Source organism: Coturnix japonica, chromosome 3 (genome assembly GCF_001577835.2).
Source record: "Coturnix japonica isolate 7356 chromosome 3, Coturnix japonica 2.1, whole genome shotgun sequence".
Lineage (NCBI taxonomy): Eukaryota > Metazoa > Chordata > Aves > Galliformes > Phasianidae > Coturnix > Coturnix japonica.
The window spans coordinates 22,439,494-22,463,234 of record NC_029518.1 but is presented as its reverse complement, the minus strand read 5'-3'; the positions used below and the strand labels follow the sequence as shown (position 1 = coordinate 22,463,234).

Here is a 23,741-nt window from a genome sequence, read left to right as displayed (position 1 = left end):
AATTGCCTGTGCATAGCATTATAAGGACAGGACAAAGTCTAGGTGTAAAATTTACAGCCTTAAGTAAGATCAAACACAAAGACAAGGAAAGGGTGGAAGTACAAAACAGCCTTGAGAGCAAGGAAGGATAATTAGATTTTAGACTATTATGAGATATTTCTATCAAAGGGTGTTTCTCTTACAGCTACCGTCAGTTAGTCACACAAAGACCAACAGTAATTTGCATTTACAACCCTGGAAACTGTTCCACTGATGTCAGGAACGTAACACTGCTGCCATCACTTTGAGATCAGAGCACATCAGTACGTTATCCAGTGATGGCAGCTTTTCCAAGACTTTATTTGTATCCACAAAAAGAGAAGAGTGCATGCTGCCTCCTTAGATCTGTTTTACTCAGCATAGAAGATTCTGCAGGCACCAAGTTTTGCATTCATATTGGGAAGAGGAGAACAGGCAGCTTTAAACAGAATGTTTCTGATAAATGCACGTAGCTGTCTCTGTGCTTCATGTCAATTTTGTGATAACAGGTCTTGATCTCTTTATTTAAAGATTATTTATTTCTTATGCATTTAATTGTATTTAATCCAGTCCCACCTTTACGTGCTATCAGTGACCAGGAAAGCAAAGATGGCTTGTACAAGAAGTGGCAAATGCTTTTAGCTTATATCATACATTTCCTGCCCTTCAGTATTCTCAGCGTGGTAATTTTCAGCACCTTTATGTACTGGTAAGTACTTGTACCATCAAATGGATTGTTGTTTTCTTATTGTATCTATTTCAGTTCCTTTGTCAGCAGTAAGCCTCCCTGAATGGCTTAGTGCTATTTTCTCTCAGAAAATCACAGACGAAGTTTAAGGAACGATTATGCAGTTCTATCCCTTCTCTTCCAGGCAGTGCTAAGACTAGATGTACACTTGTAACAAGAGGTGTTAAATAGGATCAGGGAGTTGAGTGGCCCTTAGGAACTTGCCAGTCTTTCTGAAGACCAGTTGAGTAGCTGACGTATTTGCAGAAAGGCTTTGTATTTCGTGTAGGTCAAACTTTGAGTACACACACATGCAAAAGTAATAACAAGTAAGTACGTAAGGCTGTCAAAATTGGTTCTCGAGTAAACCTGGGAAGCTTTAATGGGCCTGGGACATTCATCATTTTTATGCCATACAGAAAGTGTGAAGTATCAAACTGCATTACTTTTAAAATAGACGGGAAATAAGAGAAAAAGTGAGGAATGACAATAGGTATGTGACGGTTAACAAAGCTTCAGGTTACCTCAAACTATAGGGGGTTTAGCTGCAGAATATGGTTATAAGATTTTATATATTATAAGTATTTTCCTAACTGTGAAAGGTGTGCTGAGCTCTTGAGAATTTTTGTCTGTTTTCATGTGATAGATAACAGTCTACAGAAGAGCATGTACAGGTGAAGACCAGGCTTCTTTGTGCTTGGGTTGCATGTTCTCTGGTCAGCCATTGGAAAGTGATAGGCAGATAGTCCATTCTAAAAGGTATAATGGATACAGGAGCTCTTCTGCTGTAGCTTTGCAACAGGATGCCATTGGTAATTTGAAAACAGATTAAGTAAAATTGCATAAAATCCCATCGACTCTTGAATTAGAACTTCAGCGCCAGGAGACAATATGCTGGGGGATCCTGCAATAGTTGTTCTCCTTTTCAAAGAAAAGCAGGAATTACTATTTCCTTTAAGCAAGTGCTAGGATGTGCTCTGCTCACCCGAGCACTTCCATCACTACATGCCAGTGAGCCAATTTCTGATGAGAGTGTGTTTGAGAAGGTGCATTTTAGGGTCACTGATAGAAGGTCTGTGGGGCTCCTGAGGGTCACAAGTTACTGTTTGTCCCAAGCTACTGTTTGTCACTCATATGGGTAAAGATTTTGCTCTTGTGCTTTAGCAGCTTCAGACACAATCAGTAGAAAAGAACTTGATGCCAGTTAATATTTAGCAACATTAGCCCCAGCCATGTCTTTGCTATCTTGAAGCCATCAGTGAGCAAAGTTTTAGAGTGATTTTGTAGCACCATTAGGCCTCTAAGGGTCAGTGATTTCTCTATGAAATTCTGAAGATTGTTTCTGTTCAGGACTAAACTTGTCTCAATGGACCAGCTTTTGTTAAATACCTGCTGGCTTGGTGAATGTTTAGTACTTGAAGAGTCAATGTTCAGCCATGTGTTTATAGTGGAGACTCTTTCAGTAATACATTCAAAATATGCTACAGGAAATCTATGAGAAAATGAACAGCTCTCCCTTAAGGCCACAGTTTGGGTGTGGTGGACTATAAAGTAAGACAGAGTCCCGTGACTCTTCGTATTCATTTGAGCAATGAATATGAGAAAGAAGTGTCAAGTAGCTTCCTGCTAACTAAGCAGAGCATGTGGTATGCACTGGTACGAGGGAATTGTGGAATGAAGTATAGTGGAAATGTACTGTGTCACCATGTAATTAAAGGTTTTATCATCTGTCAAGTTTGCCAAACAATTGCTGGCTTTGTTCGCTTTTTAGTCTTCTGCACAAATTGGAGAGGGGACAATTTTCCTTAAGTGAGGGAAAAGCAAGGAACAGTGTGCTGTTTATTAAAGAGTGTAAAAGTATGGAAGAAATGGCGTTTGGATGAATTACAGGGGTGGTGAATTCAATTAGCCTTCCATTCACTAAGGATGAGTAAATTTGTACAATTACATGTAAGTGCAGAAGTGCAAAATTCCATCTGTTAATTGTCTGCATAAAGGTGTTCTTTAAATATGCAACCTAAAAATAACTCAGCTCTTAATGAATGGACTCCAAGGACAAGGATGTTGGTTTAAGGGGATCATTAAATCCACAGTGGTTATCTTGAAATAACACTTCCCCCTCCCCCCCCCTCCCCTTTTGGTTGCATCTTTACATAACCTTTTTAATCTAGACGGAGAAAGCTCATACATCTGCAGTTAGGAAGTTAAGTGGATGCCTTTTTTCTTAAGGCTTTGTCAAACGTGCAAAAAGCTGAGGGATAAACCCTTAATGAGCGATGACTGCAGAAACAAATGAAAACAAAAAGGAATGACGTGTTCCAAGTCTCATCCCAAACCAAATTGTTTAAAAATATCCCTTTTTTTTTTTTTTGTGGTTTTTGTTGTTGTTTTGTACAGGACTGTAGGGATGTATCCTGACCCTTTCAGATTTGGAGTTTTCTTTGCGGTTGTCTTGGCGTCCCATGTGATTGGTGAACTACTCACCCTTGTGATGCTCGGGGTTGTTCAGAACACAAATATAGTCCAAAGCGGAGTGGTGCTGCTTAACTCAGCAGGTGTGGTAGTGGGAACCGGACTCGTAAGGTAGGAAAACTCTTTACTTTGTTATGGTGTTGACGTTAAAATATCTACCTAGAGATGAGCTTCAAGAAAAATCCGTATTGCTTCAGTGCAGTAACGCAGAGGAGAAAGGGAACAAAAGTGCAGCTTCAGAGGGAGGAAGAACTATCTAATCATGTTAGACTTTGTACTAAATACACACACACACACAAATAATAACTTCAGATATCTGCAAAGATATTAAAATGTTTATTTATTATTGCAAAATGGCATATAACTTGAAGATAAAATTGAGCAATTCAAATCCATCAGCTCAGCTGAATTCTTTTGCTTATGCCAACACGATCATATGAAATGCTGTCCCTATTATTATTCATTTAGCACTGAAATAAAACTTCTGTTTGAAAAGCTGACATGTAGAGCCAAGAACTCTTCCCATCACTTTCCCACAGCCAAGAGAATGTAGGGCAGAACTGGTTCTCGGAGTGTCGCGAATGACAACTTAACTTCTCTGTTTTTTAAAAGGACCATAGAAGAAATGCCAATGCCTTTTCAAATACTTGGTTATTTCACCTTTCAAAAATACAGCAGCGAGATTCTGATAGTCAATGAATTTTATGGCTTAAATTTCACTTGTGGTGAGTATTCAGAAGTATTCCTTTCCTTCTACAAACAACAAACTTGTTCTGATAACTTAAAGAAAACTTGTTGTTTAAAACATCCTGACCTTACTGACTAGGAAGAATGTACTGTAACTCCCGTAATAGCGTTTGGATGAATTACAGGGGTGGTGAATTCAATTAGCCTTCCATTCACTAAGGATGAGCACATTTGTACAATTACATGTAAGTGCAGAAGTGCAAAATTCCATCTGCAAGCTAGATGAACGTCCAACTATTTTTTTCAACCATTTCTCATTCTTTCAGTTTTTCATCTTTTTCTTCTTCACCTGCTCTCCATTTTGGAAAGTCAACTTTGCAACTTACCATGTGCTTGTCAGAGCAGCTGCACAAATAGAGTATCAACAGAAATAGATGGTATAGGATTGAATAGCAGTGCAGGGAGCAGTATGTGTAACACCTGACCAGACTCCTCTAACTCTAATGAGGCTTCAGTTCGAACATATTAGCAAGGCAAATATCGAACAGTTTAGTTCTGTCAGGCTGTGTTTCACTGTTTGTGGGCAAGGTAAGTGGAAAACATTACAGATAGGTTGGAAGGATTAGAAGAATGATGTGAATCTGTCAACAAATGTAAAGCTTTCAGCTACCTTTCAGCCTTAGGATATTTTGGGCTTTGTGGACAGGTGTTTGTGCTTCTCTCCAAGGCTACGTATCCTTTTTGCACTATTTGTCATCAATGTCTCCTGTCCTTCTTCATTAGAAAAGTGTAGGTGGCAATTGTTCGAATACAACCACAAAAACAACTGTTAGAAAATGAGTCCATGACTTTGGTAGTAGTCATTAATGGCTCATGTTTAATGTGAATGATACGTCTATCATATTAGTCAACGTACGGCCCCTCAAGACCCTTCATTTACTTGGTCTGACCAAAACAGCAAGCTCCTAGAGACATTTTGTTTGTTTCTTTGAATAACGTGGCCTGGGTTAACTGCAGAAACACACAGTTTGCCTGTTCTTAATGCCGAGAGGGTGGGAGATGAAGCTGTGGGCTTAATATCATTAAAATAACCTTAAGGCTACATAAATTAAATGTACAGGCTTAGATACTGGAGCCTGAGCTTTAATTTTACTGATTAACTTACTGAGGGAATTCTCTCTTTCTATTGACAGATGGAGACAACAGTTCCTCTACAGTGAATGCTGCATGTCCAATCTCTCATGGCATTCAATTCGTTGAACAAAACTTTCCTGGTGCATTGTCCCGGTTCACAATGGATTTCTTGCTGCTCTATGCTTTTGTACCAGTACTTGCCATTATAGCAATCTTGAGCTTCAAAATAAGAGAGAAGATTATTAGCAGGCAGTGAAAAAAAAGTAGCAGTTCTAACCGTGTGTAATACTGCACTGTTTTATTACACTTTTGATCTGCTAGATTTTATATAAAATTTAAGCAATCAAACATATGGAAACACATTCATCTTCCCTTGCTTGATCCTAAGTGGACACTTTCCATCTTAAAAAACAGTGTTCTAATAAGAGTGTGAATGACTTCCTGCTATTCCTGGTATTCCCACCCTTCTTTCCCCTCCCAGATCAGCCATTTCAACAGAATTACATGTTTTAGGGGACTTCTTTTAAATTTGATTCAGTCTGCTGATGTGTTCGTTCTTCAACAATTTATCTAATGGTGCTCCAATGTCTTCCCCAGTACTTCTTTTCAAAAACCATTACCAATTAGCAGAGAGAGCGAATTGCTGAGTAAATCTTTCTTCTAGAATTGTTTTTAAAGCAGTATGCTTTGTTTTGTTACCATCTGTGGGACTTTAGAAAGAGAACAAACCAAATACTGTAATAAAAAACACAATCAAGAAATCACTTTATTCTTATGCATCCTACCCAACCACAGCATCCGTGAGTACAAGATCTTTGAGCAACGTAAAAGTTACCAAACGTTTTTGTTTTGTAAGCAATTCCAGTTTGAAGTTATTTATATTTGCTCTTTCATCATGGTATTCACTTCTAAATCTTGTTTTGGAAGCAGCCTGTGAGTTACTAGGGGGAAAAGAAATTGTTTATTAATAAAGTATCAGTTCAACTAGAGAACAACATACATAAAAGTATGTGTATCTTTTCTTGAAAGAGATTTGATTTGCATCTTTCTCTGGAAATCATTCTCATGGGCTCACTAACACATCAAAGGGGGTTAATTTATCCAGTTAGTAAATAGAAGCAAGTAACTCAAAACTGGAAGCCCACTAGATGCAAAATTCATAAGCTTTGTTTCATATTCAGTGAACATATTTTTTATTGCAGAGTTGAGTACACTTGTACCTTAAAATTCCATGGTAAAATAATTAGTTTAATTTTACAGTATTAAGATAACACACATTTTAACAACAAGTATGGGATCCCCAAGTTAATGCAAGCTTTTCACTTAACTGTTAGGCCAAGATTTTCTTCTAACCATCTTTATGTATGATATTCTCAGATATAAAAGCTACATGAACAAAAAAATTCACTAAACAAATACATGAAAAAATATATCTAAAAGCATTAGTTTAGATTTAGTTTGTCTTTGCCATTTTTATGCCTACATAGAGAGCTGTTCATCAGGGAATATTCTTGCATTCTGGTCTGCCAAGTGCCTGTTCAGGCAATTACTCTCTGACAAGTGTTAGCTCCCAAGAGCCAGCTCCGGCTTCAGTGCAGATCTTGTCTTGCTTATTCTCAGAAGACTCAGCCCAGCTGACTGCAGGGAAGAAGTCCATGTACAAAAAGTCGTGTATATTTAGGTCTGCTTTTCTCTTGCTTAGGTTGAATGAGAATTCATTAAACTTTCACCACTAACCAAATATTTCTCACATTTATCAGAATGACTTCAAGCACTGGAATATTTGACAGAACTGTCTTGTTTCAAATTCTGTGCCAAGGCATTGAAACGCAGCAGAGGAAGAATCAAACTTTATGATACTGAAAATGAGATAAAGATGATTTCTAAATTTTAGGTCAGGTCAAAATTGTTTTAAATTCTATTTTGTTCTTCACATTTTTCTGGAGCTATTCAAATAGTTCAAATTATGCAAATACATTCTGAAGCTTTGGTTTTGAAGATGCCTGGTGTACTTCACCATGCAGTTCATACTCTGGGTGTGAAAACTTGTGTGTATTTACACACATGATTGGGGTAGTACCATTAAAAAAAAAAACCCCAAACAATGAGTAATCTGTTACAAATTATAAAACAGATGGGACTGACTGATGCCACCATCATAGTCAAATCCTGCAATGTGAATCCACAAATGTGCAACTTAGGACACCTCCAGCAGCTCATCAATCGGGATCAAAATCCATTTCTTTCCAGGATTTGGAGGCATTTCTTTTGTATTGTTCAAGTTCCTGAAAAAGAAATATATAAAGATATTAATTGAATATCCCCATGACTAAATGCGATAAGATAAATGAGCCACCTCACCAACTAAAGTGTGTACAAAGATTAGTCACTGTAGAAAAAAAATAACTAGATGGTTGTTATTTCTAACAAAATAACACTGAACATTTGGCATTTTGATACATCTGCTCTCACATAAAGACATAGGGAGCTAGATTTATTTGTTTTTATTATTATTTGCCTAAACACCTGCTTTGTAAGGTAGAAGAAAGTTGGGACCTTTCTTAGACATTCAGCTGTGAGAAGCCAGGCTCCACATGAACATACTACAATGTATCATTAGGTGTCTTTTAAGAACAGAAAACAGAATTACTGAATTAAAACTCATGTGTCACACAAACCAAGCGTCCAAGACTAGGCCTCTCAGGAGCAAAATGGATTGGCAATTCCTTAACAATATGGGAAATAAATGTTACTTTTTCTTAAGCAGAGGGCTGAACCATCAAAGTCTTGTACACTGTGTTAGAAATACCCACAGAACTGAAACCAGATATAGTAAAAATTTGCATGATACACACAAGGAAGGTGTTCCCTTAGTGGCCCTGCTGTGGCCATGGAAGTTTAAGCTGCATTTTGTCTTTGCTACCTTTCACAATCTTCTCCAGACAGCAGGAAGCAGAAATGTATTTTGGAGGAATGCAGTGGTTGTTTAGGAGGTCAAAGCTTTAAATTTTTGATCGATATATATATATATTTCAATTAGTAGTTAAAACAAAAAAACAAAAAAAAAAACACGTTTCAGGTGCTACTGCAGTAGATTGAAATGCTTACACCTGTGTGTAGAAGTAAAATGCAAATCAAATGTGGTCATTACAATTACACATCTTCTAGATGATAATTAGATTATTAAAGTCAAACAGAGGCTCAGATTGTGAAGAAGCAAATAGTGTGAATTAGGTGTGAAGCACAGGGCAGTCCGTACTGTGGGGTATGTGACACCAGAGGAACGCCAGCAAGGTAAGCGAATGCCCTCATTTCAGTCAAATAAATAGTGCTACTAGGAATCCTTAAGCCTCCAACAGAAGGTTCTAGCAACGCTGCAAAAAACAGTTTCATTTTCAGGATTTTATAGCTTGGTGTATACTGTTACAAATTGTTTCTGATATTTTTTTCCCCCCCATGAAAAAGCTATTTGAAATGCACCGTGATTGTTCATTTAAGTGTGATGAGATGCTTGCTTTAATGAAATAACTGTTAGACGTAACCACGTGCTATTTGCAATGAAAAAAAAGGTGTTCTGTCTTACTTAGAAGAACACATCAACTCTCTATTAACTACAACACACACAAAAAATGTAGTTATACTGGAACTTTGCATCGAGTTCAATTAACTCTGTTTTTTATTAGATGTTTCCATTGTTTATTGAGTAATTCATGCTAATGGAGCAACACAATAGGCTGCCTACCGCAACCACTTACAGAGAAGTTAACCCAGCAGCTTTTTTTATGACCTTCGAAAGATCTGTGCTAATTCAGGAGCAGTACAACTCTTTCAGTGAGGTTTCAGTCTATTTATTTTCTTGCTCCTAAGCTTACTTAGAATCCATGAGCTCTTCTTCCCAAACTGCTTTAAGCAGAAAAGGACATTTGTCCTTTTGGAAAATCACTCTCAAGCCAAAAAGAGACAAAATACATACTAAAATTATCTGCCAAAGCAAAAACGTAAAGCCAGCCCCCAAGAATCACAAAAAAATAACATCTATGCACTTATGGTTGTACAGCTACTGAAGCAGCTTGGGGTGATGTGAAAAACAATAGCCTGACATGTGAAGACCGATCTGTAAGGTCACTTCTGCAGGTGCTGGCTGCTTAAATACTCAGCCTTACAAATGTATCCCTCCTGAATAAGGGTTTCAAGACAGGTGGATCATTCAGCTGAAGTTATTTTGCTGTAATTTTAGCTAGCTCCAAGTCAATTCGCTTAAAACCAGCATATATTAAAGCAGTGTAGCTATTTCTCCACATAAAGAAATACATATTTCTTCTTTTGCTGCATGCTTAAGAGGCGCATCAAAAGAAGACTACCTTTATTCCAAGTGAAATGAGAGCAAAGAAATAAAGAGGATGATATGGCGAAAAATACAGTGCATTTAACAAATACACTGACTCAGGAGGACAAACACTGTCAGGAGATTGTATTGTGTTAGTTTTGGTGTAAAACAGAAAGCAAAATAAATCCCCAAAGATCAGCAAGAGAAAAAGGTGAAAAAAAATCTTTCCAATACAACTTGCAGATCGCTTTGGAGACCTTTCTGACAAACCCTTCCTGCTCATGAAGTCATATACTACAAACATCAGCAGATCTTGACAATATACTGTAACTACGTGATCACTGAAGAGATCTTCTCTCCAGACAATAACGATATCCAACTGAAGCATATACTTCCAGGTAAGCCCAAATGATCACAGATAGAATTAAGCTTCCTTGTTTTGTTGTTGGTTTTTTTTTTCCTGAGAACCAAGTGTACATTATACAGATCAGATTTACAGAATGAATAATTGCCTTCAGCGTGATCTGAACATTTTAAATGCTATTGGTGTGCCAGCAACTTGTCCTAAAAGCCTCAACTCTGGCTAAAAGTGATATTGTTTTTTTCCCCTTTCTTTTATATATATTTTTTAACCTCAGTGCTTCAGTACTTCTGTATTGGTATAAATTCATCAGCTGTCAAATGGGGAAGATCCCAGCTATCTCATAGAGGGAGAGAGAAGAAAGACTTAACTGATGTTTGTGAGGCACTCAGATAAGATAACATTACCACACATTCGCAGAGAAAAAAAAATTAATACTTCTGTGTTCACTGAAGTGTCTGAATGGCAGGTTGAGAAATAAGGTACACAAAGAATGAGTATAATGAAAAGAAATACTGAACAACTGAACTGAGACATCAGCAAAATAGTATATGATCATGTAATTAAAGACAATACTATAATGGCTACAAACAAGGAGTAAAATTACGATCGCAGGAAAAGCCTTAATTGCTGCATTCCCTCAGATCTAAGGGTCTGGTATCGTGACTTTGACTGTCTTTTTTAAATGCGGTTTCTTACTGAACTTGCTCTTGGTCTGGAACACAATAAAAAGAAACAAGTACTGAAACAAGGACTAAAATAAGCAATTAAGATTCAATAGAAGTTTAATAACTGTGCTCTAATTAGGCTCTTAAACCAACACTAAAACACCTGTGTTGTACCCAGTTGGGTATGTCTGTGCAGAAACAAGAAAGGTTACTCTTGGCAGCTGTATCTACACCCTATATAATCTTCCTCACAACACGAAGACCAGCACTTCTCTGGAGAAAACAAAAGATGCTCCTGCTGTAAAGGTGTGTCAGAGCCCTGGCACTGGATAGGAGGTTCACTGCACAGCATGAAATCTTCTGTTTTGTTTAATGACTGAAGTGATCTCCAGAAGTTCAGCAATCTGTTCATAGCAGGGCAGTATGTTGAGAAAAATACGGCTGGTTCTCATGTTGGCCAGTGTGTGACTGACTGATCCCAACCATAATCAGATACGGATAGATTTGCCACTGTTATTCACACCCCCACACCAGAGATGACACCAGTTGTGGTTCATTAGCTCATTAGTGCAACACAGGACAGATGTTTTAGAACCACATTTTGTGAGTGACATGGTTGGTCTTAATGCAGAATGTAGAAGAAAAATTGTAATAAAATAAATCTACAGATAGACAAGTCCAGTGCTTGCATGACCCAAGAGAGGATTAATGACAGGATATATTTCTAAGCTGACTGCAGATAAATGTTCATAATTTTATTTCAGTCTATTTCCTACATGCAGTGTTGTTGCTTTTTCCACCCCAGCCCTCCTTTCTTCTGTTTAAGGCTTTACAGCCTTGTTCTTGAAGATATGGTGCCATTACTTGTAAGATGACGTTGAAAGACACCACCTAAGTACCAAGCCCTAACACTTCAATTTTGCGTAACAGTGACCTGTTGGTACTTTGGCACTGACTTTAAAGAACCTAACTGGGAGACCATCCAATTCCCTCAGCTCAAGGTTAGCTTTAACGTTTGCTTCTATGAACAAAGCTACAGTTAAATGTCCCGATAAAAAGAATTTTTTATTCTTTATACAGATCTCAAAAAGGTCCTACACACTATATTCTCTCAGAGCAGAACTCCAGAGCACGAGAAAAAGAGGTAAATAATTACAAGAGTGTTATTTGATATAAATCTGCAAATAACATCTGTGGTTTAAAAACCAGGAAAAGAATTCTGAAAAGACACGGCTGAGAAAGGTAGAGAGTATATGTAGAACAAAGGCACAGTGTGGAAAAGGTAACCACACAGGGATAGAGTTGTAGGTCTCATCCTTAACCCTACAAATAATAAGGAAGCAGAATAATCTGGTCTAAAAGAGTCTATTCTTCTCACAGCTAATTTTACATTAAGAATCATCACAGCCAATGCTGAAGAGATGCATTTATTTCTCCACAGATCCCAGCTGCACACTAACTCTACCATCTCTCTCCCTTAGCAAAACACATGGAATTACTTAGAGACAGGCTGGTGCTAGGGCACTTCCTCACTGGTGGAAGGTAATAGAGGAAGTAGCCTTGATTTTATTAAACTTTATATTGCTTTGATTATCTATAAATCAATCATATATTATTTAGCAGTCCCACCTAAGGTCAGAATTTCGGTCAGGTGTGCTAATTGTTTTATCAGATACAGAGACAAGACACTTTTATTTTTCTTGTTACAATATTTCTGTGTTCTCCTTTAAAGTTTATCTTTGAGATAAACACACAAACCTACAGTCCAAGTGGCACATTAACAGAGTGCGTTCTGGAAAGTAAAATGAACTAAAATGATTTTAAAACATACCCTGGCATGATATGAAACTTTCATATTGCATTATGATTTCATTAGCAACATGCTGCATAATAAACATTTCAATATATCGTTCTTTCTAAATAATGGATAGGGCTGGCATTACCTTTTGGACCTTCACACTATGATACATTTAATGTTTTCCTTTAAAAATTGGATTTTTGTGCCACTTTTCATATAAGTGGAAAATTCAAAGATATCTCAAGATCATTAACCACATTGTTGGGGCTTTGATTTGGTTTGTGTTGTGTTTTAAAGATGTACGTTGATATCTTGGTGCATTTCAAATTGAATGGCATTCTTTGAGAATAAAACATTTGAATAATGTGCAAATAATCTTGTAATAATCGAACTTTATTGGAGAGAAGTTTAGAAAATAGGTGCAGATAACAAAAGTAATTTTCTCTTTAATGCTCAAATTACTTGTCGTAGTCCAACTTAAAGAAACTACTCTGGTTTCCGATGTCCTTGATCAGATTAATGTTCTAAAAGCCTTTCTCTTTGGTTTAAAAACAGAAAATTAGTAAGTCCCTGCACGATATAATCAACGCAGACCAGCAACTTCTTTTGCAAGATGTTACTGTCATCTAAAAATAACTTCATATACCACAGAGTTATACTGGGTATAAGATTGCATTATGAATTCCAAAAGCAATGTGCTTTACAATCGTTGATGATTTCTAAGACCGCTTTTGACATAACAGAAATTCAGAACTGATGCCTGAATTAACAGGACGTTACAGGCAAGTTTGGATTGTGTGGGATTCTTAAAATCACTTTATTCTTTCATGTTATTAATGCATTTCTTTGGATCAGGTAACTAACTATAAGTAAGTTTACAGCCTTTATGAATGTTTAAGAAATAGAGAGTTTTCCAAATAAGTATGTGATATTCCTTCCAAATAAGACAAATGTATAAATCTTGGATTAAGTTTGACAGACACGTGCCTAGGTAAAGCCTACATTTTCTACTCATGGGAGGTTTATATTGATAAGGCACTGACCTTAGCCTATTTCACCACAGAATTTACCTATATAACTACTTTATTTTTAGTGAAATAATTCTGGAAGAGAGAGAGGAAATGGTTGAACCGTTCACCTCTAAAGCGAAGAGCCAGAAGCTGGAGATCTAACAACACCCCACCTGTAAAGTGTCTACCAGTAGAAAAAAACCAACAGTATATCTAAGTGGAAAAGAGTCCCTGAAGTAAAGCAGAAGTTAAGCAAAGACAAAAGGACAATATGAGTATATTCTACAATTACTTCTGCAATGCCAGTGTTTCTGGAATACCTGATTGTGAAGAGCAATTGAAGAACAAGCACACACCTGGTTTTTCTGAGTTCTCATGACATCAACTTCATATTCAGCATATTGCGAATCCTGTGCAGGGTCCTTCCTGTCTTGTAAATCACCGAAACCCTTAGAGGAAGAAATGAGAGAAACACACAAGGTAAATTTTATCTTATTTTTAACTTCTGTTCCCTAAAACAGAAGAATGGAAATCTCACTGATGGGGCTTGCAAGATGAGGAATGTATACAGACACATCTAAAAACATCAGTGTAAGCTGTACCGTTAAAGGGGGTAAATGCTACTGTTTTCTGAGTAAAGGATTGCTACTCCGAGTTATCTTACCCTATAGAAAGGGACAGAGTATCTAACTTCACACAGCATCTGCTAAGGTTCCATGATGTATGGCACAAAGGTACAAACTAACTATTCCAATTGCCCAGAAATAATTATCTGGAGAGGCCAAATGATTAATGAATTGCTTTCTGGCAGTTATATCTACCTGCAGATAAGAACAACTGGTACAGTGTTAAAGTTATGGTCAAAACCGAGTCCTGTGCAGGACTTCAGAGATTGAATTTAAATTTTCACATCCCACATCCAATAATTATTGCTAGCTGTGCTGTCCAGTCATTGGACTGGAAAAGCAATAATTAGTAGTAATATTACTGCTATTCTAAAGGAAAAGAATCTGCAGCAGACACATAAACACTTACCTTGGGAGGAAATGTCTTCTCAAACACTTTTTTCCACAGTTCTAAAGGTGTGTTTACACGCATCCTTCCAATGTTGCTGTCAGAGGTGGGTGGTGGCCCTAATGATAACAGCACAACACAAAATAATACAAGCATGTTATTGAAACAACATGAATTACTGAATAGTTTTGGATACCGATCCAGCTACTTTAATACTTTACCTTCTACAGTGAAAAGCTGCCACAAATAGTCTGGGAGGCATTCTATATTACATTTTCTATTAGAACAAATGTTGTTTGTAGCTTACTACTTGAGGTAGTCCTGACACTTCAGTAAGCTACCTAAAGTAATTCTCAATAATATAAATACCAAATTGCAGTTTAACTTTTCCACACCATTTGCTTCAACAAGGAGTCAAAACAGTCAGCGTGCTTATCTTGTAGCAGCTTAATATATTTTTCTTACTTTCTAAACCAATTAAACGACAAACACAATGAACATCAAATGTCCTCACCTATTTGGCTCAGTGAATCCAGGCCTGCTGGGATAAACAGTGGTTTGTTGTGATCCACTGATACGGACTTGCTAAACAGAAAGAAGAAAACATGTTAAGAGAACATTTAGTAATGAACTAATCATTACATTATTGTAGCTAAGAATAGGCTCATATTGGGCTTTGCAAAGAGATATATGTAAGCAAAAATCTATAACATGGTGATTACATTTGCGTTCTGCCAGCTTAGAGAATATAATCAAGAGTTACTACTGTCCTGTGCAGAGATGAGCAGTTGAGGCAGGACTGAAATTCCACAAACAAGACTTTTGCAGAGGGGATCTTATTATGAAGAAAACAGAAGTTTTGGTCATCCAAGTATTTTCATTCAATGGTTTTATAGACTCACAGAATCACAGAATGACCTGGGTAAGACATTTAATAGCTAGATGATCAATGTTACCTTCTATCGTAGCCAAATGCCAAGTGATTAATAAGAGCACGAGCTTTCAGCAGGAGAGCCTCAGATTTACTGGTAAACTAAATGAATTAGAAAACAAAATATACGTTATGACTTTCCATCGCAAAAATACTACGTAGTATCATCTACATAGACTATTTTGGATAGAGCTTGGCTAATTCCTGACATGAAAAAAAAAATTGTGTATGCTTATTGGATTTACTGGAGTAAACAATATAAACAAACAGAAACTGCTCAGCAACTAAAATAAGCCACTGTCACAAAATGGCTTAACAGAAATGATGGCTGATAAAGTTATAACCACATTCTGATGTAAAGGGAGCCTAAGAGGCAGCTGGTTTTAGTTGTGAACCCGATCATAAAGATTTCTGCCTATACTCAGGAGATGATGAACTGAGTTTGCTAACAGATAACCACATTTTTAGTTTTTTTCTGGCATAAGGCATTAGGTATTTTGCATACAACGTGTATTCATCCATCCACTGACAATAACTGTAACCTAATTTACAAACCATCTCATTAAGAAAGCGACTGTAAAACTAATTAAACTCTGTCTTTTCAAGGATTTTTAATTTCTATTTTTTTAAATATTTTGTAGCACAAGCATCACTCATCTCATTATTTCTTACTAATTAAGTGAATATAAATACCACCAGTGATGCGCCGTAATAATGCGAAACAAATCGAAGTGTCCTGCTGATTATTTTCCTCATTTCAGAGTCAAACTCCTAAAAAACAGAAGTTGTTTTTGGAACACATGCATTAGAAACAAAAAACTCCAAAACATCACAGATAGAACTTTTTTTCTTTAAACTGCAGTGCACTTAAGCTGCAAGATATGAGGCGTTCAGCTGTCAGCATAATTATATCTCAAGACAGAATCAGTAGCAGCCTACTCTGAAAGGAAATGTCACAATTTCCCTTTGTTTCTTTTTTTTTTCAGAGGGAGCCTAATTCTGGCAATATGTTAGTCCAGAAAAGTTTTTAATTGGGAATATGTACTCAATTTCCAATTAATTTGTTTCCTACTTCTTGAAATTCTAGAACCAAAGAAATCCTGGCTTCTCAACAAATCAGTGTTTTCTTCCTTTTTTTTGTGAGAATATTTAACTTTCAGTTTGGCTATATGCTCTTTAAATTCTAATAAGTACAAGATTTGAAAGCTGCACAAAAATATCATTGAATTTATGTTCCTTTAACACAAGTTCATAGAGATGCATGAAAACCTGTCCCACTGAAGCCTCCAGTGGTCTGCCCATAGGCTCCAATGGAACCAGGCTGTTATTCTGTGTTCATTACATGACAGTCACTGGTTTTTAGAATGGTCAGGGCTCACTATAAAGCCTCAGTATGAAAGAATGCATGATACTTAATAATAAAGTGACTCTGATGTGGCCTAGTACCAATGTACCATGTAGTCATCCAGGTAAGCAGAAGTTGCCAGTACATCCACTAAAATTCAAACATACTCTTCTAGCTTCTCATGATCAAGTGCTACTTGGGTAGTGGGTATGTATTTGCTTGGGCTGGGAGAGAACCCAGCAGTACATTTTTTCCTCTCCCAGCTAAAGATGCGATGACTCATCTGATTGTAAAAAAAACTTTGAAAACAGGTGCAGAACGAAATGGTAGCTTCCTGTTGTTGCTGTCACAACTATAAAAGATTACTTACATGAAATATATCGTATTTGCTTCCAATAATCACCAAGGGTATTGGAAAAGGGTCAACCAATTCATAGTCCTATGAAACAGATGTAACAGTTAAGCAGTGTAAGCAAATTATAGAAGATTGTAATAGTTAAACCAATTGAAAGGGTTTAAAATTTATTCAAAGGAGATGGGGGGTTTTTCAGAACCTTAAGTTGAATGAATAAACTTCAATTTGTACCGCATTCTCCAAATTGATGCCAATGGATGACAGTAGTTCCGGAGGCGTAGATGTAACTTAGGTGGTTAACATTGGGTCCAAGTTTTAACAAACAGATAACAGTAATTCTCAAGTTATCTGGAAGGCTTTCATGTAGTGTTTGTGAAATGAGACAAAACCCCTCTCATTCATGAGGTGAATTTGTCAAACTGCTTTGGTTGCAGCAGAATGGAAAAGAAATAGGTTGGAGCAGATTGAACTGCTAACTTCTAAAGTGGTTACCTCACATACAGACTAAATGACAGACTAATTGGCAGGAAGGTGCAAATACAGGAAATCCTGTACTGCGAAGGGAAAAATGATTGCTGCATTCCTACATTGTCAAGGCAAAACCTCCTATATAGTTTGTTACATAAAATGGAGAACTCGAGAAAAAATAAATAACCAAAATGTTAATTCCTTAACTAACGAAAACCGAACATCAGAAACATTAAAAGTGACACTCCACCCACCTAAACAAGGTCTATAAAAGAGCAAATAGTCTTCTGACTGTAAATGATGATATTTCCTCCCACAAAACTGACGCAGAAAGTTTAATGAGAACCCGGTAGTAACAGAACATTTTGTTTGGCTCTGTTGCTTATGATAATGAAGACAGAATGGAAGTTTTAGAAGGTATAACGGTGTTCCCTGCAGGGTAACGAGTCTTCTAAACCATTAGAAATGTTTTTCTCGTTCTTATTGAAAAATGTGAGCAGTTTTCCAGTTGATAAGCCCTATTTTTAAGCTTGACATTGCAGCCATTTGTTGCCAATTGCGCTTGTAGGTATTTTCTTTTTGTGAAATACCTTCTTGAAAAGTAAAAATGGAAATTACTACCCAGCGCAACTCAGATGCTGTACTCTAAATCCCTTGAGCATTGCATATATTGGTCTTGCAAAAAATGGAGGAGTTGCTTACCTAACTCAAAAATTGAAAAGTACTTGCTACACTTCAGCATTGTAGAAGTTACAGTAACTAGATTTATGTGCCAAGTCTTTGAACTGTTAAATACTTATTTATCCATTATATATACACAACATTTGCAGAGGTTTCATGCACAATGATTTTTCATTTCTATTGCGCATAATCTAGTTTAGCTTTTCCAGAGATTTAGTTAGCAATTATGTTTAAAGGACTGATGTTAACATTTCTGAAACTTTATAATTTAATTAGTTGTCAGATTATCAAAAGGCATTGAGTTTGTGATAGACATTTAAATAAATGCAAAGTATATAGTCATGTTGATGGCTGTTATAACTATATTCTTTGCTTAAATTTGTACCTTCAGCTAGTCTCTTGCTAGATGACTTTTGTACATTCTAGTTTTCATCTTCATTTTAAAAAGATGAGGGGGGAAAAAAGCAAACTGCTACTCTAAAACTATTTCTTTTGATTGGTGTAACATGCCATAACAATCACATTAGATATCTAACAAAAAGATATAAGAAACCTTCTTTCCTTGTTTCTGCTCTTATTGAATTTTTATTAAATTGCTATAATTTTCCAGTGAACAGGTTCATCTACATCAAATGGATTTTCAGTCATGCAGAAAAATCTAAAAGAGTTGTTTATCATTTTGAAAAGCATTATCTTTAACTGTATAAAGGCCCGTGACATCTGGAGAAAATATTAGAAGTAACTTACTGGATGATCCCTCTGTAGATTGTTCTGCATCTTCTGCTTAATTTCAGCAGCTACTTCAGGATCTGTCTTTTCCAGTTTGGCTAAAACTTTATTCACGTGGTTTCTAGTGGCCTGCAGAAGATTCTCCATAGTCATCCAGAGTTCATTAGGTTTGGACAGATCCAATACGAGAACTACTGCAAACGACCTATTAAAAAAAGGCATTATCTGCTCAGATCTTCAATGCGTGAGACAAATGGCCTTTTCCTTCACTACCATAAATGTGGTACAAATACTGAAAGCAACAAATATGAAAATACATAGGCTAAAATAGAATTGAATGTGAGAAGAAAGAGAGATGGCTTATAAGTATGGCCTGAGCACTGAAGAAACCTCTCCATTATCTCTTGTTCTATTACTTTGGTGAATTTCCATCAGAAGTTTCAGGAGATTGCATGTATCCGACTTTCTTTCTGGAGGCATTGTTTACAAGCACGTCATCTCTGAATTCTACACTCCCAGCTGAAGTAATGTTAGTGAATGGACAGAACCTTTGTCAAACACAAATGCATTAGAAATTCCTATACTTTCATTATTCCTTTGTCAGATTACATAGAAAAAGCTGGTTAAAGGAATCGTTTTGTCTGATATCATTCAGATATCTGAAAAATAGTTGGATTTCCCCCAAGCCCTTCCAGCAGCAAGATGTTTCATATGCTGGAAGTGCTTTTCTTCTGTGTTTGTCCCTCACTAAATAACAGCATTATCTCAATAGCCAGAGCAGTAGCAATGTATGTGACAGAAATTGTCACATACATTTAAAAATAATGGAAGTTAAAGCCGATTACCGAAGAAATACAATAATGCATCATAACGCAAAGGTAAAATATATCTTTGTTCGTCACATTCTTACTTCTTTATGCAACATTTTATACATTTCTTCTTCCTATGCTACGCCATCATTCTGATTATTTTCACTATATTCTCTTAATTCACTCCCAGTTTATTCCTCTTGTAATTAATTCAACAGTTTTAGTTCCTTTTAGAAACATCATCTCTCATGTCTGACCTTACTCTTCTCAGATGGTCACTTCACTTCCTAATAATCCAGTGTCCAGTTTTATTCGTAATTTTTTGTCTCATCTTTCACCCTAAAATACTGCTCCTACAGAGATGGTTCCTGTGTCTGCATCTAAAAGTAGGGAACCAATTTTTTTTCTTTGCATCCCCAGTTGTTTTTTTCTGCTCATCCAACGAGCATAAAAAGAGGCTACATCTTTTCTTTTTCTGCATTTCTTGTTCTATCTACTTAAGGCCATTTCCTTCATGTTATTGCTTTCTCTTGTTCTAAGAGACTACTAAGAACTTGTCTTCTTAGGAGAGGATTGTGAAAGGGAAGTTCAAAGCTGTGTACTGATGGTATTACCATGATTTTTTACAAAAAAACCCTCTCAAATATGTTATCTAATATTTTGAAAGAATTTTCTATAATAAGCAGCCTAGAGATTTACTTCCGCTTAACAGGTGGCTGAAATTAACTTTGAAATTTTAATATTAGTCACTTACCTTATATTGTTGACAGTGATTGGTATTCGAATCAGTTCCAGTAATGAGGTCCCACCACCTATTTCCCAAAAATGAGCTACATCTTTGGGCTGCAAAATAGATTACGTTAGAAATGCATGCATTCGTGAAACACCGAGAGGAAATTTTGATTGTGGTATGCTGAGTCTTTGTGCAAGTGACTCAGAATAACAGCACATCCTATTTAATTAGCGTATTCTAAAAAACAAAACCAAATAAGAAATGTTGAAGAAATTCCATAGAACTCTAAAGACTCCTGGTGTGCCTATGGCAATCTCAATGGATGACTACTTTAAGGCACTGTACACAGCACTGGTGAGGCTGCACCTGGAGTACTGTGTCCAGTTTTGGGCCCCTTGCTGCAAGAAAGACATTGAGGCTCTGGAATGTGTTCAAAGGGCAACAAAGCTGGTGAGGGGTCTGGAGCACAGGCCATATGAGGAAAGGCTGAAGGAGCTGGGAATGTTCAGTCTGGAGAAGAGAAGGCTCAGGGAAGACCTTATAAGACCTCTATAACTTCCTGAAGGGAGGTAATATTGAGCTGGGGGTTGGCCTCTTCTCTCGTGTCATTAGTGATAGGACCAGAGGGAATGGCTTCAAGCTGCACCAGGGGAGATTCAGGCTGGATATTAGGAAATATTACTTCTCAGAAAGGGTAGTCAGGCAGTGGAATGGACTGCCCAGGGAAGTGGTGGAGTCACTGACCCTGAGGGTGTTCAAGGAATGATTGGATGTTGTACTGAGGGACATGGGTTAGTGGGAGCTATTGGTGATTGGTGAACAGTTGGACTGGATGATCTTTTAGGTCTTTTCCAACCTTGGTGATTCTATGATTCTGTGATTCTGTAAAAGAAACCAGGAAGCAGCATGATGAATGATAAATATTTTTGAAAAATATATTGGCTTTTCATCCTTCTTTTCTTTTTTTATTGCAGCTCAAGACTAATGGTCTCAACTGGAAGTCATCAATCTTCACATGTGCATTTGGCTTCCACAAAAAGTTTTAAGTGATTTTATCTTTCAGATTTTCCACTCCATGCTTCAGTAACAGCAATGGCAACTACTTGCAGCAACTTATTACTGCTGGACACTGCTGTGCAGTGATGAGAGTGGATTCAATATTCCTGTTAGCACAATCTGCAGAGAAAAGTTAGTGATACTGACACATAAACCAAAACTTAATTATGATTTAACATCATCTACAATGAATATGTCTCTCAGAAATCCAGTGGTAAACATCTTCATTGGTTTATACTAATTTCACACTTTGTCTTTAAAGTTCAAGGTATGCATCCTGTGCATATTCCCTCCATGGGAAGATAAAAGCACTCAAACATGTCAAACAAGGTAGATTTCATAAATGAAACCGATTTCTTTGTGTTATACTTTGGTCTTTGATCTACTGCATTCTAGCGATAGGGAGAAATACATTAAAGGTTAAAATAGTTGTAATAAAATGATTATTAAAAAAACCCTTCCCCTCCCCCTCCCACAATTAATAAACTAAAAACTCCCAAGATGAAAATAAACTACATATTACTATGTATGTGTGTGTGTGTATGTATGTAATATAAACTACATGCATAAATAGAACTAAACTTTCTGGGTACTCACTGCATTGTGTCTCCTTGCCCTTCTCCCAAAGGTATACTCCAAAACTAATGTTGGCTTTGGAATCTCTTCCCTATCCAAGAGAAAATAATTTCATTTTGTCAAGATGCTCTAAATAAATCAAGTTAATTCTACTTTCATTATATTTATCAGTCAGTTCAGAATTTAGCTTAGAAACAGCAATACGAAGAAGGCATTCTAATACAACAGTGTGTTTCTTCTGCCAAAGACAGGAGAAAGGAGAAATCACTTAACACGTACCTCTCAAGACACCTCAGTATGATAGTGGTCTTCCCCTGGAAATTAAAAACAAAGAACTGCTCTGCTGTGATGTCATTAAGGCATAAGCTTTTATTACTAAGTGAAATTAATTGATGTAATATTCCTATTATGAGGTATCTGAAAAGTACAAGGCCATGTAATTGTTTGTAACTTATGGTGGAAAACTAACTGCCAGCTTTCTATCAGTATGAAGTTACATTGCTGTTCTACCTGCTAGTTAGAGGCTGTGCAGATACCAATCCTTCTGAAATGAAAATTCTATTCTGAAAAGTAAATAATACTAACCAATGGCAGATACAGAGCTACTAATAACCAAACTTATAGGACAATGAAATATAACAACCTGGGTCACATGAATCCTAGAATCACAGAATGCTTTAGGTTGGAAGGGAGATGAAGCCCACACATTTCCAACCCCAAGCCATGAACAGGGCTGCCTACCAGCTCAGCTGCCCAGGGCCCATCCAACCTGGCTTTGAATGCCTGCAGGGATGGGGCACCTCAGCCTCTCCCAGCAGCTGTGCCACTGCCTTGTTGTCCTGTCAGTGAAAAAATTCCCTTCTTTTAGTTTAAAACCATTCTCCCTCATTCTATCAGTATCTACCCGCATACAAAGTCACTCTGCCTCCTGTTTTTGGAGGAGATTGCACCACCATGCAATCTATTACAATGAGTGCTCAGATCTGCCTGACACAGACACAGTGCCCAGCAAGACACCAGTGCTTGTCATCACAGCAGGGCTGGTAGAAATGCACTTGAGTCGGTCTGTTCCCAGTTAGCTCTTCACAAGGGGAACCTTCACAGCATCTCACGTTCAGAAGAGCTGAGCAAACACCACATGTCAGATCTCTTCCCGAACACAACCTGCGTTTAAAGAACGCACCCGATAACCAGCATTACCCCATTTTTGCTTCCCATGAACAACACTGATTTTTCCCAAACTTCCACACGCTTGCCATCGTCGCCAGAGTTTTCTCTCTTCTCTACTTCATCTCTAGCGATATCCCACAGAGTATCGCTGGTTGGGAAAACAGAACAGTCACACCGTTAGAGTACAACAAGGACGGCAGCCCCCCTCCCCGCTTCCCCCACGCCACGTTACAGCCGCAAAGGCCGAATCTGCCCTTCTACAGCCATCTCCCCTCCCGCCGGTCCCAGTGCCCACACGGCAGCGATGCCGTGTCCCTGAAGGGCCGGGGTAGGGCCCGAGCCCCCTTCGCAAAGCTCCGTCGGGCCTCCCGCTCACCCGGCCTTGGGCATCGTTGCCGTCCGCCCGGGCCCGGCTGCCCATCGCTATGGGAACGGCGCGGGGCGCTGCGGGAGCTGTAGTTCGGCGGGGAGAAGCGGAAGGGGGCGGAGGCCGCTCCCAGCACCGCCCTCCCTCAGCCCTTTTTCTTGGGGCTGGGCGGAGAGCTGCGTTTTCTCCATTTATCTGGTCCGTGAAGTCGCTTGCTGGTTTCTGTTGCTGGAGCTACAGTGTGGCGACGTGACTTGTGGAAGTGAGCGCAGCTGGTGAGAGTAGGTTGAGCAGAGGTGGTGGAG

The 23,741-nt window shown here is 37.7% G+C and overlaps 2 protein-coding genes across 2 annotated transcripts in view; one reads left to right on the top strand and one right to left on the bottom strand.

Moving 5' to 3' along the window:
• ABCG5 (ATP binding cassette subfamily G member 5) overlaps positions 1-6,037 on the top strand; it is a 14,617-nt gene extending 8,580 nt beyond the window's left edge. The window contains exons 10-13 of the mRNA XM_015857517.2: positions 589-727; positions 3,143-3,328; positions 3,830-3,942; positions 5,098-6,037. Coding sequence (XP_015713003.1) covers positions 589-727; positions 3,143-3,328; positions 3,830-3,942; positions 5,098-5,294 — 635 coding nt within the window. The 3' untranslated portion in view covers positions 5,295-6,037. The remainder of the gene's footprint in view (positions 1-588; positions 728-3,142; positions 3,329-3,829; positions 3,943-5,097) is intronic.
• On the bottom strand, positions 5,780-23,741 carry DYNC2LI1 (dynein cytoplasmic 2 light intermediate chain 1). Its single transcript, XM_015857518.2, has 13 exons — positions 23,446-23,741; positions 23,100-23,217; positions 22,179-22,213; positions 21,921-21,990; positions 20,289-20,377; positions 18,744-18,930; positions 16,863-16,931; positions 15,841-15,918; positions 15,173-15,249; positions 14,731-14,801; positions 14,238-14,335; positions 13,559-13,651; positions 5,780-7,323 (listed from the first exon to the last, which is right to left on the bottom strand). Exons 1-13 carry the CDS (start codon positions 23,457-23,459, stop codon positions 7,258-7,260), a joined length of 1,065 nt encoding a protein of 354 aa, XP_015713004.1. The 5' UTR covers positions 23,460-23,741; the 3' UTR covers positions 5,780-7,257.

What these genes read in the sequence shown, in the direction of transcription:
- DYNC2LI1 (XM_015857518.2), bottom strand. An exon ending in ATTACGGCGCATCACTGGTG is followed by an intron (nt 15,250 to 15,840) that starts GTATTTATATTC and finishes TAATTCATTTAG; the next exon opens with TTTACCAGTAAATCTGAGGC. An exon ending in GCATTTGGCTACGATAGAAG is followed by an intron (nt 14,802 to 15,172) that starts GTAACATTGATC and finishes CTTTCTGTTTAG; the next exon opens with CAAGTCCGTATCAGTGGATC.